The 25,091-nt window shown below is 49.1% G+C and overlaps 2 protein-coding genes across 2 annotated transcripts; one reads left to right on the top strand and one right to left on the bottom strand.

Annotated features, from left to right (window-relative positions):
- Positions 1-330: 330 nt before the first annotated feature.
- 5-HT2B (5-hydroxytryptamine receptor 2B) lies at positions 331-12,764 on the top strand. Its single transcript, XM_043428413.1, has 7 exons — positions 331-604; positions 868-1,534; positions 3,720-3,952; positions 5,926-6,145; positions 7,728-8,079; positions 11,326-11,813; positions 12,119-12,764. The coding sequence occupies exons 2-7, from the start codon at positions 1,039-1,041 to the stop codon at positions 12,619-12,621; spliced, it is 2,292 nt and encodes a 763-aa protein (XP_043284348.1). The 5' UTR covers positions 331-604; positions 868-1,038; the 3' UTR covers positions 12,622-12,764.
- Rpn2 (Regulatory particle non-ATPase 2) lies at positions 4,237-24,257 on the bottom strand. The gene is made up of 14 exons (XM_043428411.1): positions 24,101-24,257; positions 23,248-23,365; positions 22,957-23,126; positions 22,656-22,864; positions 22,013-22,531; positions 21,711-21,937; positions 21,370-21,622; positions 21,014-21,202; positions 20,673-20,888; positions 20,375-20,439; positions 5,529-5,863; positions 5,070-5,425; positions 4,596-4,974; positions 4,237-4,501 (listed from the first exon to the last, which is right to left on the bottom strand). Exons 1-14 carry the CDS (start codon positions 24,123-24,125, stop codon positions 4,431-4,433), a joined length of 3,132 nt encoding a protein of 1,043 aa, XP_043284346.1. The 5' UTR covers positions 24,126-24,257; the 3' UTR covers positions 4,237-4,430.
- Positions 24,258-25,091: the final 834 nt, after the last annotated feature.

Raw genomic sequence — 25,091 nt, 5'->3', positions numbered from 1 at the left:
GGAACAGCCGGCTTTTCCAGGGACCGAGTCTGTCGTAAAAAGGCGTGTAACCGGGTTACGCATGGAAATTCGTATCCGGTCGAGCGTGCGTAATTTCACAGCGATCCGGCCGGAGATGCACGTTACGGCGAAAAAGTCGGGGTCGAGGGGGGCGCAGAAAATGGAAAAACCCGCCGTAGGACGTAGTTGGGTGTTTTGAGTAAGGAGTAGTGGGAAAGCGGGCGAACGGGGTGCGGCGCGTGCGCGCCTCTCTTTTTTGGCGCCTCCGCGCGGTGTCACGATCGCGGTTCCTGCGAGAGAGGGAGCAACACGCTGGCAGGACGAGGATACGAGGAAGCAGCAGCGATTTCTATACGACCCCGTCAGTCCGTCAGTATATCGTCGACCGCCGCCGGCGCGAGTCGACGTCGGGAGCTTCCGCTATTCGAGTAACTTCCGAGATTCGGAGAAATCACGAGCGGCCTACCGATCTTTTGGCTTAACGAAAAATTTCAATCTCGCGAGTTCGCGTTCTAGGCGGCAAAATGCGAGCGCGATCGTCCGTCACCGAACGGAGAACTCCTTCGAGGGAAAGCTCTCGAACGAGCTAGCGCGATGAAACAACGTATGAATGAAACAGCTGTGCTTGTCAGACTCGCGCGAAATACGCGCTTCCGCTGATCGTTGCACGGGGGAGCATCGAACGATCGGTCGCCGATCGCGACCCTCGCAGCTGCAACACCAATTCCATTATTTTTTTCCCCGTATCCTTGTAGCTCGATCGGAAAAGATTTATCTTTTTTTCAATTCCGATACAAAGAAAAAGGGAATATTCGAAAGAAATGTTTATTTTCGAGGAGGATCACAATCGAATCGTTTCTTTGTCAGGAAGCACAGTATCGGGACGAGGATTTCGCTTTAGCCAGAATAAAGGAGTGTCGAAAAAATGAAAACGGCAAGGAATTTCATCGGAACTTGAACGGATCGACGAAATTAAAAAGGAGATTTGAAAAAGGGGTTCGGCTCTCGGTGCAGTCGTTTCCGCGCGTGTTGCCGGCGATGAGCGTCGGCGACGAGCGGCGTCTGCTGTTCGAGTTCAATCCGGTAGTGCGGGCGGTAGTTGAGCGACTGTTCAACGAAACGGGGAGCGTTGGGGGTGAGTACGAATTTTCGAGGGTGATAAACGTGCTGAACGGTTCGGACAACCTGATCGGTGTGAACACCGGCGAAAGGGTCGGTCGTAGCGGGGAGGACGATACGAAAATCGGTGCAAGTTCGCCGGTAGACGGGACGACGACGGTAGGCTCCCGAGACGAGGTGGTCGTCGGCAACCGGGACGGGAACATCGGGGGGCCGGCCGAGAACAATTGGTGGGCGATGCTCGCTCTCGTTCTCGTTCTCGGTACCGCCGCCGGTAACATACTCGTTTGTCTCGCGATCGCTTGGGAGAGACGATTGCAAAACGTCACTAATTATTTTCTCATGAGTCTCGCGGTCACGGATCTTATGGTCGCGATACTCGTCATGCCGCTCGGAATACTCACTCTCGTTCGAGGTAAGAGAACTTGTCAACTATTCCTCCTTTCGTCCTCTCTCCCTTTCTCGGTTCTCCCCCCCGTCTCTTTGCATTAGTCTAGTGTAAACACGCAGAGGATATTAGTCTTTGGCGTATATCACCGCGAGCAAGCAGACTCCCTCGAAGTCCCGAGAGTTTTGCCTCGTTAAAACATACTTGTCGGGCCAAATATTCGCTCCGGTATATACGCGCTCTCCTCTCTCTTTCTCTCTCCTATGAATAATGCATCAAATCTCTCCGCTGTGCTTCTATGCTCGAGGTGTGACGACAATTACTTGAGAGCGCTTCTCCCCCGTTATTCGCATATACAGAGCGCTCTCTCCAGCCGCGCTCACGGGCATTATATTCCTCTGACGATCATATATTAATGCAACATTTAACGCACTTACAGAAGCGGCGTAGAGGAAGAGGGAGGGGAGGGGGAGAACGAAAACTGTGTACACGAAGATGATGCAAAGTGATGGGCGAGCAGGGCGGTACGAACGCACCGCTCTCGCGCGCGCACACGTACACAAACACTCGGGGAGGGCAACAGAGTGACGTTGCAGCCCTTCTATACGTATATACAGGTTCAGCAAAGTTTGCGAGGTTACAAAGAGGTCGCGCGCGCGATCGAGGCTTGCAGGTGCTTTTCCCATCCAACTCCTCTCCGTCCGAGCAAATATCCATAGACCCGCGGCAACGCGGGGGCTCCTTCCCCCCCTCCGTCTGAATAAACTCTCGCACGCGTGCCCCCCTGCATTATTTTAATGGACTACGAAAAGCCTGCCGTCGCGAGACGGACCGTAGCGTGAAAAACTATTGAAACGATTCTCGCGTTATTACGTTTTCTTTCAGCTTTACCGCGATCCTCTCTAACGCCTCGGAAAAATGTCACTTTTGACATATATTCGCTGAGTGAATTCGAGCATGCTTCACCTCCCCCTTCCAATTCCCCCGAATTAATTCTCACCTCGAATATTCGCTCGAGCATTTCATCCGCAGCAATTATTATTCTCTCGCCCGTGCAGACCGCGGCGCCGTTCTCACCCCGTTCGTTATCCACCAATTACACGTATATTCGTGTCAATAATTTTGTTCCGTCAATATTTCCGTATTTCCCGGGCAATGCGACTCGGAGCCGCTACGAAAATTCATACGTTGCTATTAAATTATAAAAAACCTATCAACGAACCGCCCTCGAATCGTGCAAACACGCGACTCTATTTCAGAACATTTTTTCGAATACCTCCAAAAGCTCTCTTTTCGCTCGTTAAATCGCCGAGACTATTTTTTTTTTGCAATGATGCAAAACTACAGTTTTCAATCATTTTTTTTCCAAATTTTCACCGACAAATCTCGCCATGATTTTTCTCGGTTTGATACTTTAACGAACAATTCGTTGATAATTTTTCAAAATGTTCTCAAAACTCTCGTCCAACATGGCCAAAAATCCCGGTGCAAAGGAAGTTTGTGGAAAAAAATCCGGTAAATCGTGGTTAATGACACCTTCAGCGTCGCCCCGACGAATCCTCTCGAGTGCGATGAGCCGCGAGCATAGTGTCCGAAAAAAAAGTGAGAGCTGGTTGAGTATTTGATGTTTTATTAAAGTGACGCGCGTTCCGGCGTCGTGTTCGGTACGCGGTGCGCGAGGTTTTCACTCGGAGAAGGCTCTTGACGAGGATCTTGCAGGGATTGAGAACTGGAGCATTGTAAGCGAGGGAAAATAGCTCGGCACGGTTTTCCCATATTTATTTCACATTGATACTTGACCCGGTTGGTCGAAGCGGGAGGATGCGTGTTCGCGAGGCTCGGGACGCTGCACTCTCGTCCGACGAGAAGTAAATCGCGATAATAGCGGCTCGGGTACGTATTTTATCACTCGTACCGGAACTCGATACTCGTGGGCTGTTTTATCGCGATGCTTGGCAAGTACAAGGTACATAGGGACTTCCGACACGGCTATAAATTCCAAGAATCATCGTTGGAACGCGCAACGGCCACGTATAATCGCGTGACCGACTCGAGAGGATTCGGTATGCGGCACGTACGCGGTGCGGTGGCGGCGGTAACGGCCATTAAAAAACCCCGTCAATATTCGCGATGAAAAAATTCTTGGACCGTTGGGGGGCGTGAGAGTGGGCGAAAGAAGGTGAAAAGTCGTACGATTATTATCTCATTTCAGGATATTTTCCGCTGCCCTCGATCTACTGCCTCGTTTGGATCTGTCTCGACGTATTATTTTGTACAGCGAGCATAATGCACTTGTGTACGATAAGCGTCGACCGTTATCTCAGCCTCCGATACCCCATGAGATTCGGACGCAACAAGACGAGGCGACGAGTCGTACTGAAGATCGTGTTCGTCTGGTTGCTCAGCATCGCTATGAGCTTGCCCCTCAGTCTCATGTATTCCAAGGTGAGAATAATTCGAGCTATTTATTCGACTTATTTTTGTATTTCGAACAAAAGCAAGAGACAACGGTGGACGGGGGGGACGAATGTGATTCGAGAGAGAGAGTTCAATTGTTTCATGAGCCCTCGGTCGGTCCTTCCTTCCTCGGCATTCAGTCAGGATCAATGGGAGGAGGCTCGATCGTTGTGCTTTCTTTGGAGAGGAGCGAGGGCCGACTACTGAGAAACAGCAGGGAAGATAGCGCGGGGAGCGATTAATCGACGTCGAATAATGGAGAGAGGCGCGAGTACGCAAAAGATCCCCGGATCATTTTATTCGCTTATTACAAAACAAGATTGACAATTTCCTACGTTATATAGTGACCGGTAGAGTGCCGGCGGAAAACGAATAGTCGCAGATAACGGGGACGAATCTAGCGATGGCCGACGGACAGAGGATTACCGCGAATGGAGGAAAATAAGCTGGTGGCAGGCAAGATTGTTCAATCCTCGGTGTACTCGAACGGCTCGGGGGGATCGGTCTCCTTCTCCTCGTCAGGCTTTGGCCCGAATGCTGGAAAATCAAGCGAATTTCATCGATGCTTCAATAAACTCTTTTTCATCGCGAAACAATCGATTACGAAGAAAAATGAAGCGAGAAGGCAAACCTGCGACCGGCTCGACGAGCTCTTCTTTACTAAACGGTTCGATGTCCTTGACCATGACGATACCGCCGATCTGGACGTCCTTGACGGGGGCGTACCGACTGTCCTCGAAGAGTTGGATCACTTTGAGTTGTTGCCGGAGGACTCGGGCCGGATTCTGGAGTATTTCGAAAGTCGGCTCCGGCTCTTTCTTCTCCCTCGTCTCGCTCTTCTCTCCGGTTTCTTCCTTCGCACCTTTTTTCTCGTTCTTCTCTTCCTTTTCCCGTTTCTTCTCGTCCTTGCTGCTGTCCTTGAGCTCGGCAGTGGCGGCGGTCGCGATAACCGCTGCGACCGCTGCTGCGGCCGGCGTGGATTCTTTCGAGGCCTCGCTCGACGGTGGATCCTGTGAAAAAAAGCCCAAATTTTCCCATCCTTTCTCTCCGCCTTCTTTTTCCTCAATTTCCCCGAGACTTTGGCTCCAAACGTTCGTGCACTCACCACGTCCATCATCTCGTGAGAATGACGCAAAGCTCGTCTGTCCAACTCTCGACGACGAGTCCGGGAGGCCATGCTCAGAACTGCCGTCGTAACCTTTTCGCGCTCCTCCCGTTTTTTCTCCTCCAAAGGCGCCGGATACGCGTAGACGCTCGGACGGGCGTTCGAGCGGAGCTCCAGCTTGGGCATCTTCAATTGAGCGTTGAGGGCGATCACGCAGGTTGGAGTGAACGCCAGGGCGAGACAATGGGCCAGAGGGAACCAGTACCAATATTGAGTGAAAACAAGAGCCCCGACGACCGCGAGCATGTTCGTGTGTCCGGTTCTCGACTGCAGGGACACCGTCACGTTTCTCCCACCTGTTGGGTATCATCCGTCGAGTCCGACGGGACGAGATTACACTCTCCGCCTTCGTTTTATCAAAAATCGAAGAGAGCACCGATCAAACGACGAATAACTCACCCGCGTCGATGATTCCTTGGGCCAGAATAGCTCCGAATTTCGCCATAACGTCCTCGTGCTTGTCGACTATTACCTTCGCGTACAACGCCCGGAAATCCTTGACCCTCGGACACGTCGCTTCCGTCTGCTGTATGAGGATCATCGCCGAAGCTATGAGAGCGCCCTGCCTTACGAAATTCACCGGATCATTGGTCATCGGATCCAGGAGGGCGATCGCTTCCTTCAGCCCGGTACCGGCGCACGCGATTCCCAAGGCCATCGCAGCCCCGTACCTCACGTGGGGGTTGTAGCTCTCGGCCAGCAGCGAAACTACGCTCGGGCATTGCTCGGGAGTTCTGAAACAACGGAAATCCGTCTTCTTAAACCACTGCAAAACTTTTTTCATTCTTTTTTCCAGGAGGACGAGTCGGTGGTGATAGACGGAGCTTGCCAAATACCAGATCCGCTTTACAAAGTGATCGGGAGTATAATATGCTTCTATATACCGTTGGGTGTGATGTTGCTGACCTACGCCCTGACGGTAAGACTGCTAGCTCAGGAGCGACAAAACATTGGGGGCTCGACGAGCGTTCGCTCTTCCGTGTGGCTGGGCGCGAATCAGGACGCTCCGAGCGGAGGTTAGTCGAGAATTCGATTATCCTGGTTAACCTCTTTTTTCCGTTTTCTTTCCCTCCTCGTTAACCGAGTGATTTTACTTTCGAGTAATTGGCCACCGCGAAAAGTGGATGTGAAAAGAGTGGCAATGGCTTAGTCACGAGAGTATGATTTTTTCATAGCGAACTTTCGAGTGAAATGAAGCAAACGGAAAAGGGAACGGCAGCGGATTTGTTGGGGTTTCAACTAATCGGGGGAGGGGGGCGCGACTCTCTCGTCTCTTTCCATCTCTTTTAGCCAAAGTGAGGAAGCAAAAGTTGGAGACTTCTCCGGGGATTTTGAACTTTGCTACTTCGGATATTAACCGGGCGAGAGAGTAGCGAAAAGTTTCACAAGCCTCGTCGCTATTTTAGCGGAGCTCGCTGGCGAACCTCCGGTTGGTCTTTCGTTTACAATATTTTCTTTGTACTTCAATGGGGGCTCGCGGCGGCTCTGCAGAGTCAGAATTTCGCGGCTGCACGCGGAGCAGTTTCATCGAGCAAGTTTTATTTCCGACTCTCGGAGGTTTGGACGCCTCGGTGCTCGCACACGGGGCGACGGGCGGGGGCGGGGGGAGGGACGCGTAGAAAAAGACTCGTCGCGATGATTTTTTCGCTCGAACCGCATTAAAAGCACTACTGTGAACGGTGCCGACCAACGTTTTTTCTCTTAATCTCGAGTCCGTTTGTACAAACTAACGATAGCGAGGCAAAAGAGCCAAAATGAAAGGTCACCTCGGCAAAAAGGAGGGCGAAAAGGGGGGAAAGGGAAGGAGGCTAAAAACTGTTCGGTTTTTCTCCTCGATAAACCACCGTGGAAGATTTGCATCGGGCAATCTACTTGCAAATTGCTGGGCATGACACCGCGAAAAAATCATATAAACCGGACGTGTCGCTCATCGGGATTCCGAGCGCCCCCGCGCGGCCTCCACGAACAAAAGTGTGCATGACGCTGCGATAAACTTCCATCAGAACCGCCCTTTGTCTTTCTCTCTCTCTCTCTCTCCGTCCCGTATACCACAGATATTTATAACGCGCGGAATGCATTTATCCGTTGTCTTGTACACGCCGATCCACAATCGTGGCGTACACGTCGAGCGTATTGCCCTGCCCCCTTCCTCGCGTGGATCAGAGCTCGTAATTGGCAGCTGTTGGATTCGTGGCAGGTCAAAAACGAAAAAAAACTACCTTCTGAAATTCTGATTAATTTCATGATTGGCATCGAGCCGAGGATAAGAAAAGTGACGTTTCCGGATAACGCGATAATTCCTGCTTGTTTATCATCCGGAAATGTCAGCCGCGATCGCTTTCTCGATTTTGCCCGCTTCTCGAAATGCTAAACGAGTAATATTCGCTCATGGACTCCGCGCTCCTTGGCTCTGGGCTGCGAAACTTTCGCTCGATCTCCCTTCGCGCCTCGTCTCGTCCTCGGAACTCGTGAAATTCGGGATTCTTTTTTAATTTTTTTTTTATTAACAAGGATGAACACACCGAATCGAGAGATCAGAGCGAGTCCCTGCGCTCGGGTTTGGCTTACCGGCGATTGCTCGTCGACGAATAATTGCAGGTCTGGACAGACGGTCCACGTGGAAAAGGTTCCTGGCGAGCAAAGGGAGCGGCGGCGGGAGGGGCAGCGAAGGCGGGACGCCGCAGCACACATCCGGAGGTTCGACGGACACGGAGCTGACTGACACGCACGAGTTGTGGTTACCGGAGAGCGAGCCACCGCCGTCGGCGATGTCGGCGCTCCACGCCTTCGGGGCCGAGATGCTGAAGCTTTCGCGAGGCTTGGAGGGCATGGCGACGAGCAGCGTCGAGAGCGAGGGACAGCGGACGACGCCGAAGGTGCCGCCGGCTCATCAGCGGCAGCATCGGCAACGAGCTCCGACGGCGGTTCGTTGTCGGGAGGCCCGCCACGGGTAAGAACATGTATATATTCATGTCCGCGCCTTTCGCTTCATTCGTTAGCCTGTTTTCCGGAACGTTTTTACCGAGCGCTTGGAGCCGCGCGACGCTCCTCGTGGCCAATTTCACGAGGAAATTTGGCCACATTCCATTTTAAATTCGTTACATTTGCCGTTCATTGTGTTGACGAACGGAGAGAGGGCGGGCCGAGGAGGAAAGTTCGCGGGTGACACATCGATGAACACGGCGGGGGGCGATGCACGAGGCGAAAGTGCGCGTGTTTTTCAGGAAAAAAGAAAATCTCGGAGGAGAGAGACGGGAGGCTCGCTCTCCGGGAAGGAGAGGCAGCTGCATCGATTCTCGCGTCGCGTGTATCGCGTTGCTACGCGCTTCGAGTCAACGCCGACGTTTTTTTCACCCCCTTGTTCCGTCATTCGTATACGCCACTTCGAAGGAAGGACACTTATATTCTGAGATTTGTTTGTTATTCGCCGGTACAAAAGCCTCGGCTGCTCCCTCGAGGAGTCGCGCCACTCGCCGGAAATAGTATCGAGTGTCCAATTGCCTATTTTTTTTCTTTCATCTCGGTAAGAAGAACGTAGATTCGAAAAAGTGGCAATGATCCTGGCGCGGAGAAAGACGCTGTAATTGGAGTCGATGGGAGGGGAAGAGTCGAGCGAAGGGATTGCAGGGAATACGCGAGCCGGCGAGGGGATCGTTCCCGAGGGATTTTATTTGGCGAAGGAGCGAGAGAAATGGCCTGACGCGGGAGAGCATCGACGATCGGTTTCCGATAGGATTTGGGGTGGGGGCGCTGGCGGTGCGCGCTCGAGAGAGCTCCTCGCAGAGGAGACCCGAGTTTCGTTAACGGCTTCGTGACGGAGATTCCTCGCGAGCCGAGGGAGGAACGAAGAAGGAAAAAAGCTCGGTTGAATCGCGCGGGGGAAAGGGCGAAGGGATCGTAAAATAAGGAGCGCCGGAACTTGTCGTCGGACTCGCGGTCGAGTCTTTAAATTTGTCCCAATTACAGGCTTGTAATTATCCCCGAGATATAAATTCGCACGCGGAAGGAAGGACGAAATCTTGGAGCAGGTTACGGCGACGGGGGGGACTCGCGATCGCGGGGTATAAGAGGCGGTCGTTCCGGGCGCTCGTAAAGTTTGATCGAAAAGTTATTTCCCCCGGTGCAACGCGGAGGGGAACGGTTGAAACGATTCGCAGCTCCGATGAGCTGCGAGAACCGTCCAAGGCGACAGGAGAATAAAGAAAAATCGGGCGCGCTCGGGCAAGAGGATCGAGTCGAGAGCGACTGCGTTCACGTACACTCTCGGATGAGCCCGTCGGGAGCGAGCGCCTAGTCGAGAGTATACACGGCGTAATATATTAATACGTTATATATATACGTTTGAATTTCCGCGTGGCGCATCCGCCGTCAACTTTGCGAGGCCGTGTCCCTCGGGAGGCTCTGTCGAGGCTAAATAATACTCCTCGCGCATCGTCCGAGCTCGTGGAGACTTTGGCTATTGAATATTTGGCGAAATACGTGTGTCACTGGCGGAACAGCACTTTGTTGGAAAATAAAAGGCCCGAAGGGGGGGTAACTCGTTAAAAATACTCTTGAAACGTGCTCGCTCGTTTGATCGATAATTGACTCGAACGTCAGCGCGTGTCTTCTTCTCACGACTTTGCTCTCTTTCGGCAATATTCTCTCTCGTCGGTCTTGCTGCTGCTTTCGGGGTAGCTCTCTCCGTGATTCGGTGTATATGCGAGCAAAGTGCAGTTGGCCACACAGTCCCCGGAGACACGCCTCGCGATAATGCGATTGCGGGCAGGGGGAGGCCGGGCGGAAAAGGATCGCGCACACAGGGAAGACGAGGCCGCAGAGGATCGTGCGACGGAGAGTGTTTGCTCGGTCCTTGCTTACTCGATCGTGTTGACCATCGAGGATGCGCGTGTACGCGGCGTCAAATATAGTTATATATACTTTTCATAAAGAAAATGTCCAAAGTATATAAATCGATTCGCGCTCCGTCGAGCTCGTTTCTCGTTTCTCGTTTCTCGTTTGGCGAGAGCTTTGAGTATACGCCGCGGCGGAGATTACACCGGGAAAAGGGACGGCGGGGGGGAGAGAGATTGGCGTACGAGAGAGAAGACGGTCTGTTAGTGAGGTGTGTCGGTGCGCCGGTGCATGCCTCGAGCCACACGTTTCGTGTCATTAATATCTTCGCGTTGGGCGGGAGCTCGCGGGTGCAGGGATGAGCGCCGGAAAATCTCGGGAGAATTGATGAGGAGGTGTCGGGCGAGACGTTTCGTCGAGACGTTTATCACGAGGGAAAGATATTTTTGTATACCGCGTAAGAATCCCGAGCGCTAATTCTCTTTCGCATTCGATCGAAGCTTCCTGTTTTTCCTCTTAATCCTTCCGTGCGATTATTCGTTTCGCATTTTCTTACACTTTCAATTATATACCGCGTTGCTCTCTTCGCTGCTCCGATTACAACAAAGAGCGCGTTCGAGCCTTTGTAACAATAATAACTCTTCGAGACGTTCGAAGAGGTCACGAGCTCCAACGCCGAAGAGCCTCCTGATCGACGAGTTATCGAGTTCCACAAAGAGAAGAGCGGCCCGGCAAAGAACGAGAGTGAAACGAGGAGAAAAGTATAGAGACTGAATTAGAGGAAAAAGAGGCGGAGGCGAGGAACGCCGCGATGCCCTCTTGACCCTTGAAACATCAAAAGCGCTATACGTCTCGAATACGAAGCCTGCCAACACGTAGCCAGTCTGTTTGCCGAACACTCGCGCCCGCCCATCCGCTCTTCCATTCTCTCCTCCGTTTCCTCGCCTCAGCCATCAAGCAAAGGGGAGCATTTAACCGGTCCACCCGCAATATCGCTCGGCTGTCCTCTCAAACTTTGAAAAACCTTTATATATTTCCACGCTCTCGGCATCGAGGCCAAGCGATTTTCTCCTCGCACAAGAGCTATCCTTCATTGTCACTCGCTCGTTCCTGAGCCCCCGCGGGCTGGCGGCTTCTTATCCCACGCGCGCACCGAGGGCCGACATTTTTATTCCAATTCGTCGACAATAGTTCGCGCCGAGCATTTTTTACGCGCCTTTTCACCATTTCCGGCGCCTCGCCCCTCATTTTTAGTGGCTCTTCGCCAAATTAGACGAACGTTCGCGGCCCTCTCGACGTGCTTTACACTTTTATCGAAGCTTTGCCAAGCTCGTTGTTTCACTGCACAAGAAAACTCTTTCAGAAACGGCGAATCCGCTCTCGAAGAAGAGGCCGACCGGAAGGCCGACACCACCGAAGATCATCAAATTCGCGTTTCCGGTGAGGAGACTCGGGAAGAACGAAAAAAGGCTTCCTCGTGGAAACACCGCGGACGAGCCTCGACCTACAACGAAGCTCGGCTCGTACGAGCCAAAACTAACTACTCGGACCCTACCGAAATGTTACCGAGAAAGCGATCGGTCAGTTTTCACGAATCCACTCTCCTTCGGAGGCGTTATTCCGAGAGGGGAAACGACGATTCCGACCAGCAGACCGCTCCCGAACTTCCACCCCCCTGCACCTGTCCCTACTTCGGAGAATCCTCCGGACAATCGACCCAACCGTCACCTCCGCTCCCCAGCCAAGTTGTTATCGTTTCCAGCGACACTCTCGAACCGATCGGAAAAACTGACGCGGAAATGTGCGAATCCGTTGTCACGTGGCGGGCCGGCAGACGCGGATCGAGCATCGGTACGTTTCCAGTACTTTAAATCCACTCGCTTCACACCTTCCTTTTCATCCAAATATCTTATATTTCGTTGTCGTCCATTCTTTCACACGAAATATTTCATTTTTTGAAATATTTTGGACTTCCGACGGGAATTTATTTTGACAGTATCCCCCATTCGCTTCGAAATATATTCTGTTTTCAACGAATTCTTTTATTTTGGGGAAAAAGTGAAGCTTTCGTTCGTTTTGCCTGATCGTCGGTACTATTCGTCCTTTAAATATTTGATCGATCGAGAATGAGGCTGACAGTTTAAACGAATTTGCAGGGAGCGCAAGAACTTTGGTAGCAGCATCGTCATCGCGAGCGAGTCCTTTGCGTCGAGCAGCGACGATGCGAGCGCACAACGGTCAGACGAGTGTGTCGGGAGCGAAGAGCAGCGCCTCGTCGCCGTGTTTACCGCGATACGGAGGAGCGACGACGGCCAAGAGTCACCGTCCGATTACCTCCAGCGTTATATCGAGAAACAGTTCGCGCCACGGTAGAATAATAAGGCAAGAGCAGAAGGCGACGAAAGTGTTGGGTGTAGTGTTTTTTACGTTCGTCATACTGTGGGCACCGTTCTTCGTGTTAAATTTGGTACCAGCGATTTGTCCCGATTGCGAGAAGCGTATAAACCGTAAGATCTTCGATCTCGTAACGTGGCTCGGCTACGCCAGTTCGATGGTCAATCCGATATTTTACACGATATTCAACAAAGTATTTCGCCAGGCTTTCAAAAAAGTGTTGCTCTGTCGTTACAAAACTCAGGCTTGGAGGCCGACGAGATAAAAATATGAATATTTCGACGAATAAGAGTTCTCGATGTCTCTTTCTCTCGTTCACAGAAAATCTGAGCGGCGGGAGCGGTGCGCAGTGGAATTTCGAAGAAAGCGTTGTTTTTTTCTCTGGAATGGTAACGGTCGTTTGCCGTTGGGGAGGGAGGGAGGGGGGAGAGAGGGCGGGGCGATCGATCAGTGAGAAAGCTCGCACCAGTCGCGTTCCTTATACCGCAGTGCTTCTCCATTATTCGGAGAGGTGTGAGCACGGGGAGGACGGTGCCGCGAACGCGGAGGGTCGCGCGACCATGTTTTCATTTTTTTTCTCTCATTTCCTTTGAAATATCTCAGAATCTGACCGAAGCCCGGATATTTTTCAATCCGTCAAACATCGGTCCGAGGAAAATAAAGGGGAGAATAAAATTAGCGCGTCATCGTGCATCGGACCAAATACGCATGAATAAATAAACGAATGAATAAAAATAATGTTGCGAGAAAGACTCGAAAGAAATAACGCTCCTTCTCGATCCTCTCGCGCTCGCTCGGAAAAAGCGAATTTTCTCAAGCCTCGAGCGCTCCTTTGTAGGCTTCTCTTGAGTCGAAAAGGCAATATCGCGGGCGAAAGAGAAAGAGATAGAGAGAGCGACACGGTGCTCTCTGAATAGGCTCGCTGACGCGCGTTTCCCTCGGAAATAACGAGACTCGAATCGCAAGTATTTTCCAGAGTGGAGATTCTTGCGAGAGGGAAATGCGAGCGAGAGCGATCTTTCTTGCAATCACCCAATGAAATATATTGCTAAGAGCGGGCGAACAATCTTCGAAAATAGTCTTGTAACGCGTACACACACGCACACACACACATGAATATAAGACTTGTATAGATAAATGTAGCGTAGAAATAATAATTTATCATGTTTCGAGGAACGAGAATAGCGAATTCAACGATCTCCTGTGCTGTTGCGAAATTGTAAATATAAATGATATACGTATTATTGTTACGGTGTTGATGTACGTTGGACGAAACACGGAGCGGACGAGCGATGGCCTGCGGTGCTCTCGACGATGGGGCAACAGCGAGGAGGAGGCGAAGGAGGAGGAAAGGGTAGGTCGATCGAAACTGGGTAACGCAGATATGCGTTGGACCGCGAGCTGCTCACGTATTATACGTAACACCGGGTGTGTATGCCAGCAGGGGGTGAGAATTCGTACACTGATAATTTCCGCTCGTACCGGCTGATTGAGTACGAATGAAGCGCGCAGCTTATCGGAGATACACCCGAGCACTCGAGGGATGTATAGACACGAGGAAATGCCGAATTGGTTGGTTCGCGAGTTATACCGAGCCCGTAATAGCATCTCTCGGTTAATCAACGAGCTCCACCGTCCAGAGATTGTACGTCACTTGGAAAGCTTACCAAAACACACTGAATTTATACATTCGCATTAAAAATCCTCCGCAAACAAACCCCTTTTATTTCACATGCTATTCCATTTTGTTTTGCTAATTCGAACGTTTGATCTTGTCGGTTTTCGATAACCGCTGTTGCCAGTCTCGCCGCCTCCCTCATTTCCATTACAAATTCACCACATTTTCCATTGCTAATTTTTCATCCTTCCTATTGCATATTTCAGCTATTCCCAACGCCTGAATTTTCACTGTTCACCGTTTTCACTTCTTCTCACTGCTATTGAAATATTCAGCTGTTTACAGTGGCATATTTTCGTTATTTACCTTTGTGAATTTACGCTCCTCATTCTTACTAAATTCAATGATTTTCAACGATGAATCTTTTCACCTATTTACCATGCGAATTTTTTTTTTTTTTTTTTTTCCCCTCCCTCGACACCCAAAATGCCTGTATTCGCGACCGTAAATTTCGTTGAATTACAATTCAGCGTTGATGCCGTTTTCCAAAGTAAATTTCTCTTTCTTTCTCCTGCAACGAATTCCTGTTTACCATTCGAAATTACTGTAACCAGCACTTATTGAAAACGAGAGTTATTTTCGGTGCTCAACATCGAGCTCCGACTGCCCCAAATTTGTGCTTATCACAACTGCTATTCCGGGCTATTTACTTCGGTCTATTCGTGTTATTTGCTATGAAAAAATAGAGCATTTTGTGAAATGCACCATGGAGAGAGAGCGAGAAAAAAGAAAGGCGGCAGCGAAGGGAGTGACGGGGTGAAGGATCAGAGTGAGGGATCGCCGCGTCCATTACATAGGAAAAGCAGCAGCAGCAGCAGTGAAAGGGTCTCGTGTGCGAAGGGCAAAAAGAGGGTCGAGTCGCTTAACCCGGAAGGTATTCCGGGATCGCTCGTTGAGTGGGACAAGAGAGTGCGACGGTGTGGGTAGGGGGCGCGCGGATAGTCGTGGAAAAACAGACAGACACGCGCTTCGAGAATGGAGTCCATTATCGCGTTGAAGGGACAAGCATACACAGGCGGAGAGGCTTTTCGGATGTTTTCTCGGCTGTTTTCTTGGAGGTTGTTTGAGCTCGCTTCGTCATTGCGGGAGATCCAAACATAACGAGTGTATTTTTTGGATAAAAATCGTCGCTGGTTGGATTTTGACATATTTTTTTGGCGGGCGGACGGAGAGGGGAGAGAAAAGGCGGGAAGAAGAGACGCAATCGAATTTGGTGTGAAGCGCGGGAAGGCGCCCGAGTCCTCGGCAATAAAACAGTCATTTCTCGTCCCATTGTCTTGGTACTCTTTCTCTCACGGCGGAAGAACGTTCGCGGGGAGATTAATAAAGCTTTTCTCGCGACGGTGGCTTTGCCTCGGAGCTTATGATCGACCTTCGTCCTTTGCCGGATCCCTCGCGTCTCTCTCTCTCTCTCTCTCTCGCACACACATGCTCGCGGCAGCTCTGCCTTCAGGAAAATCAATTTTGCAGCGTTGTACGAAGGTGACGGGACGCGGGAGCCGGTGGCCCGATTCGGGGACGACAAAAATGAGGCCTCCCCGATAAAGGGATCCCCCGATATCGGCAACTTAATCTTTCAATTGTTAAGGTTTACCGCGGCCGAGTCGGCGGGCCTGGCAGCCCGAGATTGGAGGACTCGAAGAAAAAGAGCGTTTCAATTTCATCCCGTAAATTCTCTCGGTCCCGTCGGAACTCTTGTTTCGCAGGAACGAGGCTGTTTGGCCATCCGCGTCGTTAAAACAATTGCATTGTTTCTAAAAGGCTCGCCCGGGCCGATATTCTTTTCGTACATTTAATCAAATGCTTTACGAGCCTTCGGGCTTTAAAACCTGGTGAAAATGCTCGAGAGGTTTTTTCCGAGAGGAAAAAACGCGAGAGGCGTGCGGCGTTTCACGCCTCCCGCCCCCCGCTACCGCCGCGCTTTTTTTTTTATCCTCTTCTCATTCGCTATCCGGTTGCAGAAAAGGAAGTGAAAAAAGGCACATATTACAAGGCACGAGGAGGAAATTCAATCGCGCTAATTCGATGGAACGTTGAATGAGGCGAAAGAGTGCGGCGGTCGGATTGCTCCCGCGCCGGTTCGAGGCTAAAAATCTACGCTCGTACGCGGCACAGACCGAGAGAGCGAGAGAGGGAAAGAAATTCAATTAGAATCCGGATGGACTACAAAAGAAGTCGCGCGGCAGCGACGAGGCCTCAACTATATTCAATTTACTAAAATCTCCCTCTCCCCCCCCCCCCCGCCCCTGCGCTTCTTCGTCATTTCTATATCTCACTGGCACCGCGGTACAACGGGGCTGAAAAAAAAAAAAAAAAAAAATAGAAATAAAAAAAAAACGGCCGGGGAAATCATAATTCAGGAAGATTAGGTTGGTGTGTACTCTGGCGAAAGCTCGCTCGGGCGTGTACCGGCCGCGGGCGCAGGGGCCACACTCGGATGCGCGCAGTGAAAGGGAAGCAGGCAGCGCGAATCTGTGAATTATTATCGCGTACCGGAGCCGGATAAATCGAAACGCTGGGGAGCTAACGAGGGCGGTAAACGCTCTAATCATTTATCGGCTGTTCGGTGCTAACTGCTTTTTAGAGCAACGAAGCGGGAGCACGCGAGCAGCAGCAGCAGCAGAATCGAAGGATTAATGTTTCCTTTGTACGGGCGCGAGTGTTCTATGGATTTTTCGTAGGCTTTTGAGCCTCGACATTTCGCCGGAGGAATGCACGTTCGGTGTGTACGAGCGGCCAGGGAAATAAGAAAAAAGGAACGAAGAGTCCTCGCCCGGCCGGATATCGAATTCAAATGGATTTTTCGAGCCTCGTTTCCCGAACGGGACAAAGCGACGCGACGGGGAGCTGGAACGAAGGCCAGAAGTTTGTGTTCCTCGAGAGCGCGGGCCGGCTCGAGCCGCAGGGGGAATTAAAACGCGATATCGCGCGGTGCGGCCGCCCTCGGGCCTTTGCGCTGATTAAAGCGGCCGGAGCAATTAACCTGGCTATTTGTAATTAGCTCGTTAAAGAGGAAACTCGCGCGTCTTGGCCGGGAACTCGAGAACGGACGACGACTGCGATACCTCCGTAACGAGAAATCACATTTTCGGCAGTGGGAATCCACTTTCCCATCTAATTTTAATCAACCCCTTCGAAGCAGCTGTCAATTAATCGCTGCATGCGGCCTCGCTCCCGTGCCCGGAAGCGAGGCACGTGCAATACACGTGCAATCTTCCGAGACGCGATTCGCTGAGAAGGAAAATTTTAATAAAACATGCGCCAAAGCCACGGGGCCGCGAACAACCGAGCCCCGCGACTCGCCTTTTTTCACCAAATATGTTAACTCCCCTCCTCCTCCCCCCCCCCCCTCCCCCTTCCCATCCCCCTGTATGAGGTTATCGATCCGAGTGTGATCCCGGACGGGCAGAGGGACGGCAGCTTTAATAGACGTCCCTTTGCCCGATGACGAATGTCCCGACGACGCTGCGACACTCGCCAAAGATTTTATTCACCGGATATTCATACAAAAACGCATTTTCATCGAACTCAATTTTGCCCCAAATAACTTTGAGAAACGATTTTTCCTCTCCCTCTATTTCCTCCGTTAGATCCTCGGGGAAAAAGGAATTTTTGGAAAAACCTATTTCTCCCTCGGAGATGAGATCGTCGGGGGACGTTTTTCTCCAGTTTTTTCGCCTCGGCGGTGAAATATTTCGATGGAATCGAACGGAGCTCGGTCGCCTCGACGAAATTGTCGCGGGATTTCGATTCTTCTCTCCTCGTCGCCAGATAAACGTGCACAAAATCAAACGACATTTACGTTTCGAAGATTTTCTTTTCTTCTTAGAAATTTTCACAAAATTTATTTCACATTGTCGGAGGCATGATTTGAAAAAAAAAAAAGTTTCCGACTCTCCGCCGAAAAAACCTTGGCAAAATCGAAGGATTTTTATCCCTCGATTGCGACGATGTCGCACTCTTAACGCGATAATCGGACGGCTGTATCGAGCCGAAACGAGAAATTGTGTATGTGTGTGTGGACGAGCCAGAGCGAGAGAGTGAGATACGAGGGATGAGTTACGGAACGATAGAAAAGTCGTTACGCCTCGAGCCGTCGCGCAATTTTCCAACTCGTTCGTCCCGCGCCCCTCCCCCCGCGACCAGCCGAGAATTTAAAAAGGATTCTCACGAGTGAGCTTCTCTCGATCGAGAGCTCGAGCAGGCCAAGAGAGGCGCAAAACACTCGAGATAAATGGAAAAGATCGACGCAAACTGGCGGAGACTCGAGACAGAGAAAGAGCCCTCGAGAGGGCATGGAAGAGAGCGAAAGAGAGTCGTCGGGACTGCGAGACGTTGTAATTATCGTTCGTGATAAACGAACGACCATCAATTTCGTCACGTTGAAATCGAAATTGAGAATCTCCACGGTGCTCTCTACGAGGCCGGATAAAGTGCCTCGCGGATTTGGCTATATACGTAGTACGTAGCAGAGCCGAGCGGACTCCCCCGCGGGAGAGGAACTATTTCAATTTCCTATAACAGGAAAATGTGAGGTCTCTCGCGAATTCGTCATTAATAATCCCGTGGCTCAAACGTCCCGACTGTCGGGCTGCCGGCCCCATTTTTTCTCCCTCTTCTCGCGGCCCCTCCTGGATGAATAACGTGTTTATCAGAACGTTGTTTGTCCACGTATGTTATCGAGGGCGAGGATCAACTTTCGGACAATAACATGGCCTCGAGCGGATCAAGTGGACGGAGAAAGAACTGCTGGGCTCTCGGAGCTTTCTGGGGAACGAGACGGATTTCAATAATTCGAGGAAAATACGAATTCGTAGCAACATCGATTCGGTACCTTCGCCAGACACCGAATTTCTCCAGGAGCTGAAACACGAACGAGAATCCGTAACGCGAGTCGAAATAATGCATGCGTTTCCAACCCTCCGCCTGAAAATATCCACGCCAATGAAACTTTCAGGAGGAAAACACTCGGCGGAGACTCGAACGTTGGTAGTTCGAGGCTAAAAAAAAAGAATTTCTTTTCTGTCTTTCAAACGACGCCGATTTACGACGAAATAATAGAATTTTTAGCGGAAACTGCCAACGCTGATATAAACGAGAAGAGCCATTGAAATTTAGAGCAAATCTTTGAAGTGGCTTCGAAGCCTATTCAGGACGAAGAAGGACTCCGAATAGCTCGTAAAAGTCGACAAATTTTCTTGCATAAAGATTTCAACGTCACATTTACGAAATTTCTGAGCCATTGAACAAGCAGTTTCTCGAATACCTCCTCCTACCGGAAAAGTGAAGAAAGAGATTTTCAAAGGGGAGAACAAATTTTGTGAAAACTCCGAAATTTTCTATAGAACGAACCGCTCCAAATGGATCTTTACATCGCTCTTTAATTTTCTATTCAAAACTACTTGTAAACGAGAAACAAAAAAAAAGAAAAAAAAAAAGAAAGAAAAAAAAAATTGGCGGATTAGCACGAAAGCAAAAAAAAAGTTCACAATCCTCCACTGAAAAATTCACGTCCAATTTTTTCAGCAATTGGCAGTAAAAAAAGTTTTTTCTCCTCGTTTATTTTTGCTCCTTTCATTGATCTTGCGTCGATTTTTTTGCGAACGACAAAAAAGTGCGGCCCGAGAGTAGAAACTACGAAGATAAATAATGAAAAAAGCAGGGCGCAGGGGGTCGCGTTCGGCCGATAATTCGCGACAGGCAGATGTCGATAATAGTGTCTTATTCCGGGGAAAAACGAGGGGGAGGATAATGGGAAAGAGGCTGTATCAAATAACAAGTCGATGGGATGGAAAATCTGACAAGCTTGTGGAGCGAGAGCCGAACGTGCGCGTCAAGGGGTTGAAGGGCTGAGGGAGTTTGTCGAGGGTTCAAGAGGAGGAGGAAGCGAAGCAGGAACAATTTTGTTTGGGATTTGCTCGTTACGGGGTTCGCGAAAGAGAGATGAGCGGATGGAGGTCTGAGAGGTTCGCTCGTTCGTTCGAAAGAGAACTCATCACGAAATGTAACAAATTGAATTTGTGAATCGAGGTCGGCGAGGATAGAAACCGGGATCAGGGAGGACGAGTGTTGTATAAATTAATTGAGAAGGGAGTGAGGAATTGCGTACAACACAATCCTTTCTCGAGTTTGTGGATGGCCGGAAAGCCGGAGAATTTTGGAGAACGAGGGAGAACCTAGTATTTTTGTACTCGAGTCACGAAAGACGCTCCTCATTCGAGAGCTCAGCGAGTTAAGCTTATTTCTCCACGTAGACGCGATCGTCGTTCCTCAGGGACTGAAAGAAGGGAAACGAACGAAAAGGAAGAAAAAGCACGATAAATCAAGAGTGGGAACTCACCGGAACAGCAGGAATCCGAGCCCGGTTACGGCGGCACGACGCACGTCGTCGTTCACGTCAGAAACCTGTCGAGAGCGAATAACACTGAGACTCAAGTCAAATTCGATCTAGTGATATTCCGAACGTTCAAGAAAACAATCTGCGTCGATGCTCATTGTTATTACAGAGCGGAATAGCGAGGAAAAGTCAAATTTTATTCTATTTCGAGTAACATTGTCATTCTATTCAGTCGCAGAGCTTCAAAGCTTATCATCTTCGTTGTGCAAATCGGGAGAAAGAAAACAAAAGATTTACTTACAGCAACGTGAAGCAGTTTCCTTATCGCTTGGTTGTTGCCGGTGCCGCAATACGCCATCGCCAAGGTGTACATTCCGCTGCGACGAAGAATCGGATCTTTGTCAGCGGACAACGAGGCCACCAGTGGATCCGCCTCTTCGAGACGTCCGTACATCGTAAAAGCTATGCCAACCGCTAGACCACGAAGGATTTTTTCGTGCTGCGTTTCTTGAGCATACTGAAGATAGAAAAAAAAAATTGAAAATTAAATAAAACGATATTTTTCATGAAAAGACACTCCTTCTGGCACTTCTGAGATTCTCTTTTGTCTGTATTTTATGTTTCTAGCTTTGTTGTACGTACAGCAACCATACTCTTGATCGCTTGAGTCGATTTCGAACCGAGCATAACCATTCCCATCGCTATTCCGGCCGCTTCTCCGGTCACAGCATCGTCCTGATACAAATTCGATTTCAATTCTTCGTACACATCCTGCCTGTAGGATCCCATGGCCGCCAGTCCCAGGCCGAGACATCCACCGTGTCTGACCATCTGTCGTAAACACAAATTTTCATTATTCGTTAAATTTTTTGTACATTGAATCGAAATTTTGCGTTAAGCTTGCTCATTAGGAATGTAAACGCAAAAGGCGACGAGGGCTTTTGGGTTTTTCAAACTCGCGTCAGGAGAGTCGGAAATACAGCATTCAAAGAACGAACCTCGTTTTGCGCGTCTTTGAGCTGACCCAAAAGATAATCGGTTATCGCCGCCCCGTGATTCGCGTGGATAAGGCCGAGCGCGTACAGTCCACCACCTTCGGAGTAACCGGCCCCAGCACCGGTGTCGCGAGGCAGATAAGACTGCATCAGAGCCAGTGCTTCTTGCTCGTGACCTCGGTGGATCACGCCGAGGGAAGCAGTCGCCGTCAACTTGGCCCAGTTCGTCGCTCGTGCCAACCACTCCAGATTGTCTCTGTTTTCACAAAATAATTATAGTTTACGGTGATTCGAACATTCGGGTACGATTTTTTACCGTTGCTAAAGTAAAAACAAATACGCACCTTAAAAACTGATCGCTCGTAGTGCCGGAGTGCATGAACGCGTTCGCGATAACAGTCGCAGTATGACAAATCGAGACGCGTATCGCGTCCTTCGTATTTTTAAGAATAAGCATATCGGTATGATTGCTCCGTATGAGAAATTGGAGATGGAGGTCGATAGAAACTTCGCCTCCGAGGATGCTTGACAGAGCGTCGACGCGTTCCTGTCGACCACGTTCTTCCGGTGTCTTTAGGAAAAGGAATGAGAGATGAGAAACGTTCGTAGAAAGCGGGTGAATTAATCGAGCCGAAAAAATACTGACCAGGCTATCGAGGCTTCGCTCGGGGGCTTTTTCCTCGACTGGCACCGCAGGCGTGGTTGCCGCCGCGTCCGGAGCCTCAGCTCCCGCAGCAGCTGCTGCTCCGGTCTCCGTTGCGCTCGGTGCAGCTTCACCGGTAGCGCTTCCACCGTTGGTCGCTTTCACGGTCGGTTTTACGATCGGCTTGACCGTCAAAGCGCTTGGAATCGGAGCGGTTGCCCGGAGTGCTTGCAAAACTCGACCCAAAAACTGCTGTGTTGCCGACTCGTACAGATCGAACGCAATCTGATAACCCATCAAAACACACTCTTGCGAGCCCTTGCTCAGCCTGTCGAGAAGCTCCGCGACCGCCAACGGATCGTCCAGGAATATCAGACACTGACACATGTTGACGTAATCTGGAGTCCCCAAATTCTTGTATAAACTGACCAGGCACCGCAGCACCGTGTTCCGGAAACCACGATTCTGGATCAGACTCATCGCAACTTGAAACGCGTACGACAACATCCCGCCCACGTCATCCTGCAAATTGTTCGTCAATCATGAGCTTGAGAGAACTCATCAGTCATTCTCTCACTCGTCTGTCTCATTAAAAAACTCCGATATTTTCATAGTGATTTCTGACAACGTTCGAAAGAATACCAACCGATTGCATTATTGCCGCCTCAAAAATGTCCATTCGTCGGGTTTCGAGGGCTAGTCCCAGTGCCTGTCGATATTGATTGTCATCCAAACATCTCTGGAACATTCTGTTAACTATGCCTTCGAGTCTGGGGTCTATGTCCTTGGGCTCGGCGAGGAGCTTGCCCTCAGCTATCAATATGCGTTGCTGAGTATAAAAGTCGATGCATTTTGCTGGAAAATAAAAAAATATTAAGCCATCGTACTTCTGACGGCAGGAACAGCTGTTTGATTCGTGTAACTGCGGAGGAAAATATTAATCTCACCGATAGTCGTGTCTACGTATTCGTTGCGTGCATTTACGTCAAAAAGTTCTCCAGCTCCAAGGGCGTAGATCAGAGAATCTTCGAAACTTCCCAAATGATAATACACTTTGCTCGCTACCAATGCCGCCAGTTTGTGCTGGTTAAATGCAGTGTCCTCGTAAAGAATTTCACTGAATTAAAAAAAAAGTTACAAAGAGGGCAAAAATTGCGGAATAAAAACTGAAACAGCTTGCAAGGTCTAAATTCAAAGAAAATTTTTCAAAACGAATTCTTCGGGTTGCAAAAACTTACATTTTTTCTATCGCCTCTGAAATTTCTGGCCAGAATTCATCGACAATCATATCTAGTTTTTTCAGTGCAAAAACTTTGAGCTCCGGCATTGGCTCCTCCAGCAGGGAGATGATACCGGCTGAAATAGTTGTTTTTCAATGGTTAATTTTTCAAGTTCATGCTATACTCGAGTTGAAAGTACATGAGGTCCGAGTGGCTCAGAAGTGTCGAAACTATTTTTAAGATCAATCAATTTTGAGACATGAGAAATTGACAAGACCAAGAACATTTTAATTCAGTAATTTTGACATTGAAAAGATTTCCCATTATTTGGCAATGTTCTTTGAGTAGGGGAAAAAAATTCCTTCTTCATATTTGACAGGTGCTCAAAGTGAAGTCATTATTTGGTCTCGGGTGCATAATTTTTTAGAACGAAGTTGACAAGAATTAAGACAGAACGACTTTAAGAAATTTCGCAGATTTTTCATTTGGGTTCGTTTCATGTTTCTGAAAACTAATTTAAAAAATATCTATACACAAACAAAAAATTTTTCAGTTCGAAATTCGCCTTCCGAAATGTTTCTGAAGTATGCACAATCCCGACTAGCTTTTAAGAGTGACGATACTCGTATTAGGATAGAAGATAAATAAACAGAAGTAATTAATTGTATAGTGGGGTACGTAATTAAATTCGTCTGGCCCATCATTGTTACGGGTTCGATGAAACTTCGAGTGAGGTTAAGTACAGCACGATTTGCAAATCATCGCCTCGAAGCGTTCAGCCCCGGACGTTCGAGAAGACTCGTTCCCAAAGAAAGCCTGTCCCATAGATATTCAAAACACTTTCATAGAAAAATTGTATTTTTTAAATTACCCGCTGACGTGATATTCATCTTCATTTGCTCGAAATGTCCGGCACGTTGCACTTTTTTTGACGAGCAATAAACAAGTTTAAACTTTACAGACGATACTCAATGAGACCGAAACCGTGTCTCGAGAGTGTGCACCGTGTACACACAGGAGGCAGGAGGTTGGAATTGTTGGAAGTTCCGAACGTCATCCTCAATATTCTATGCTAGGAGTGGCGCCACTCTCCACTACTCTGGCATTTGCCTTATCGACTGCGCAACTGAATTGTTATCGTATGTCGAATAGGAAGGACCCACTTCTCCAAAGTTAAACACCTTCGATTTTACCGTACGATTTCATCAGTCGATGAAATAGTTGACTGTTATTCAATCGTTTCTTCAATTCAGAACAGTTTTTGAAAATAGAAACAATCCCCTTCGAAATAAAATGAATTCATACCGATTCTACTGTGCGAAAAATGATACTTGAAATAATGATAATGAGCAGGTTTCGATGAATAAGCTTCGATTAACCCGTTTTCCTGTGTAATCGATTGACTCGTCGAAAAAAACGAGACTTCATATCGTGATCGCTGCTCCTGCGATTGGAACGCTCGATTTTTTTCCACAAAATATTTGTGTCCCAATATTTTGATGATACAAAAGTGAATCATGACGTAATCGGAAAATTTAGTACACTAATTCAATTCGTCAGAATCTTGTGGAATAAAAATTGAAAAATAAGAAAGTACAGAAAATGAAAAAGTATATATAGTTTGGGTTTCGGCATACCGAATTGAAGAAAAAAATATAAATAAACGCACGCCAACACTGGAGTATACAGTAGTTCAGTTGAACTTGAACAGTGTCAAAGTGTAAAAAAAAAAAAATTCGGGAAGGTAAAAATAAAGGTTCACAGTTCGTTGTAACGATCTGAATAGCAGAGCTAGTAGTTTTTATTGCACGAGTCTTATAAATTAGGGTGTTTCGCAGACATTGATTTAAATGAAAATTATC

The sequence above is a fragment of the Venturia canescens genome, chromosome 9 (assembly GCF_019457755.1).
Source record: "Venturia canescens isolate UGA chromosome 9, ASM1945775v1, whole genome shotgun sequence".
In the NCBI taxonomy this organism is placed as follows: Eukaryota; Metazoa; Arthropoda; class Insecta; order Hymenoptera; family Ichneumonidae; genus Venturia; species Venturia canescens.
The sequence above is the reverse complement of the archived record's forward strand: the minus strand, read 5'-3'. Positions and strand labels throughout refer to the sequence as shown.

Coding starts and splice junctions, on each gene's coding strand:
- 5-HT2B (XM_043428413.1), top strand. CDS start 1,039: ATGAGCGTCGGCGACGAGCGGCGTCTGCTGTTCGAGTTCAATCCGGTA. Junction 3,953..5,925: donor TCAGTCTCATGTATTCCAAG/GTGAGAATAATT, acceptor TCTTTTTTCCAG/GAGGACGAGTCGGTGGTGAT. Junction 8,080..11,325: donor TGTCGGGAGGCCCGCCACGG/GTAAGAACATGT, acceptor AAACTCTTTCAG/AAACGGCGAATCCGCTCTCG.
- Rpn2 (XM_043428411.1), bottom strand. CDS start 24,125: ATGAAGATGAATATCACGTCAGCGG. Junction 21,623..21,710: donor ACGAGCGATCAGTTTTTAAG/GTGCGTATTTGT, acceptor TTGTGAAAACAG/AGACAATCTGGAGTGGTTGG. Junction 4,975..5,069: donor CTCACGAGATGATGGACGTG/GTGAGTGCACGA, acceptor TTTTTTTCACAG/GATCCACCGTCGAGCGAGGC.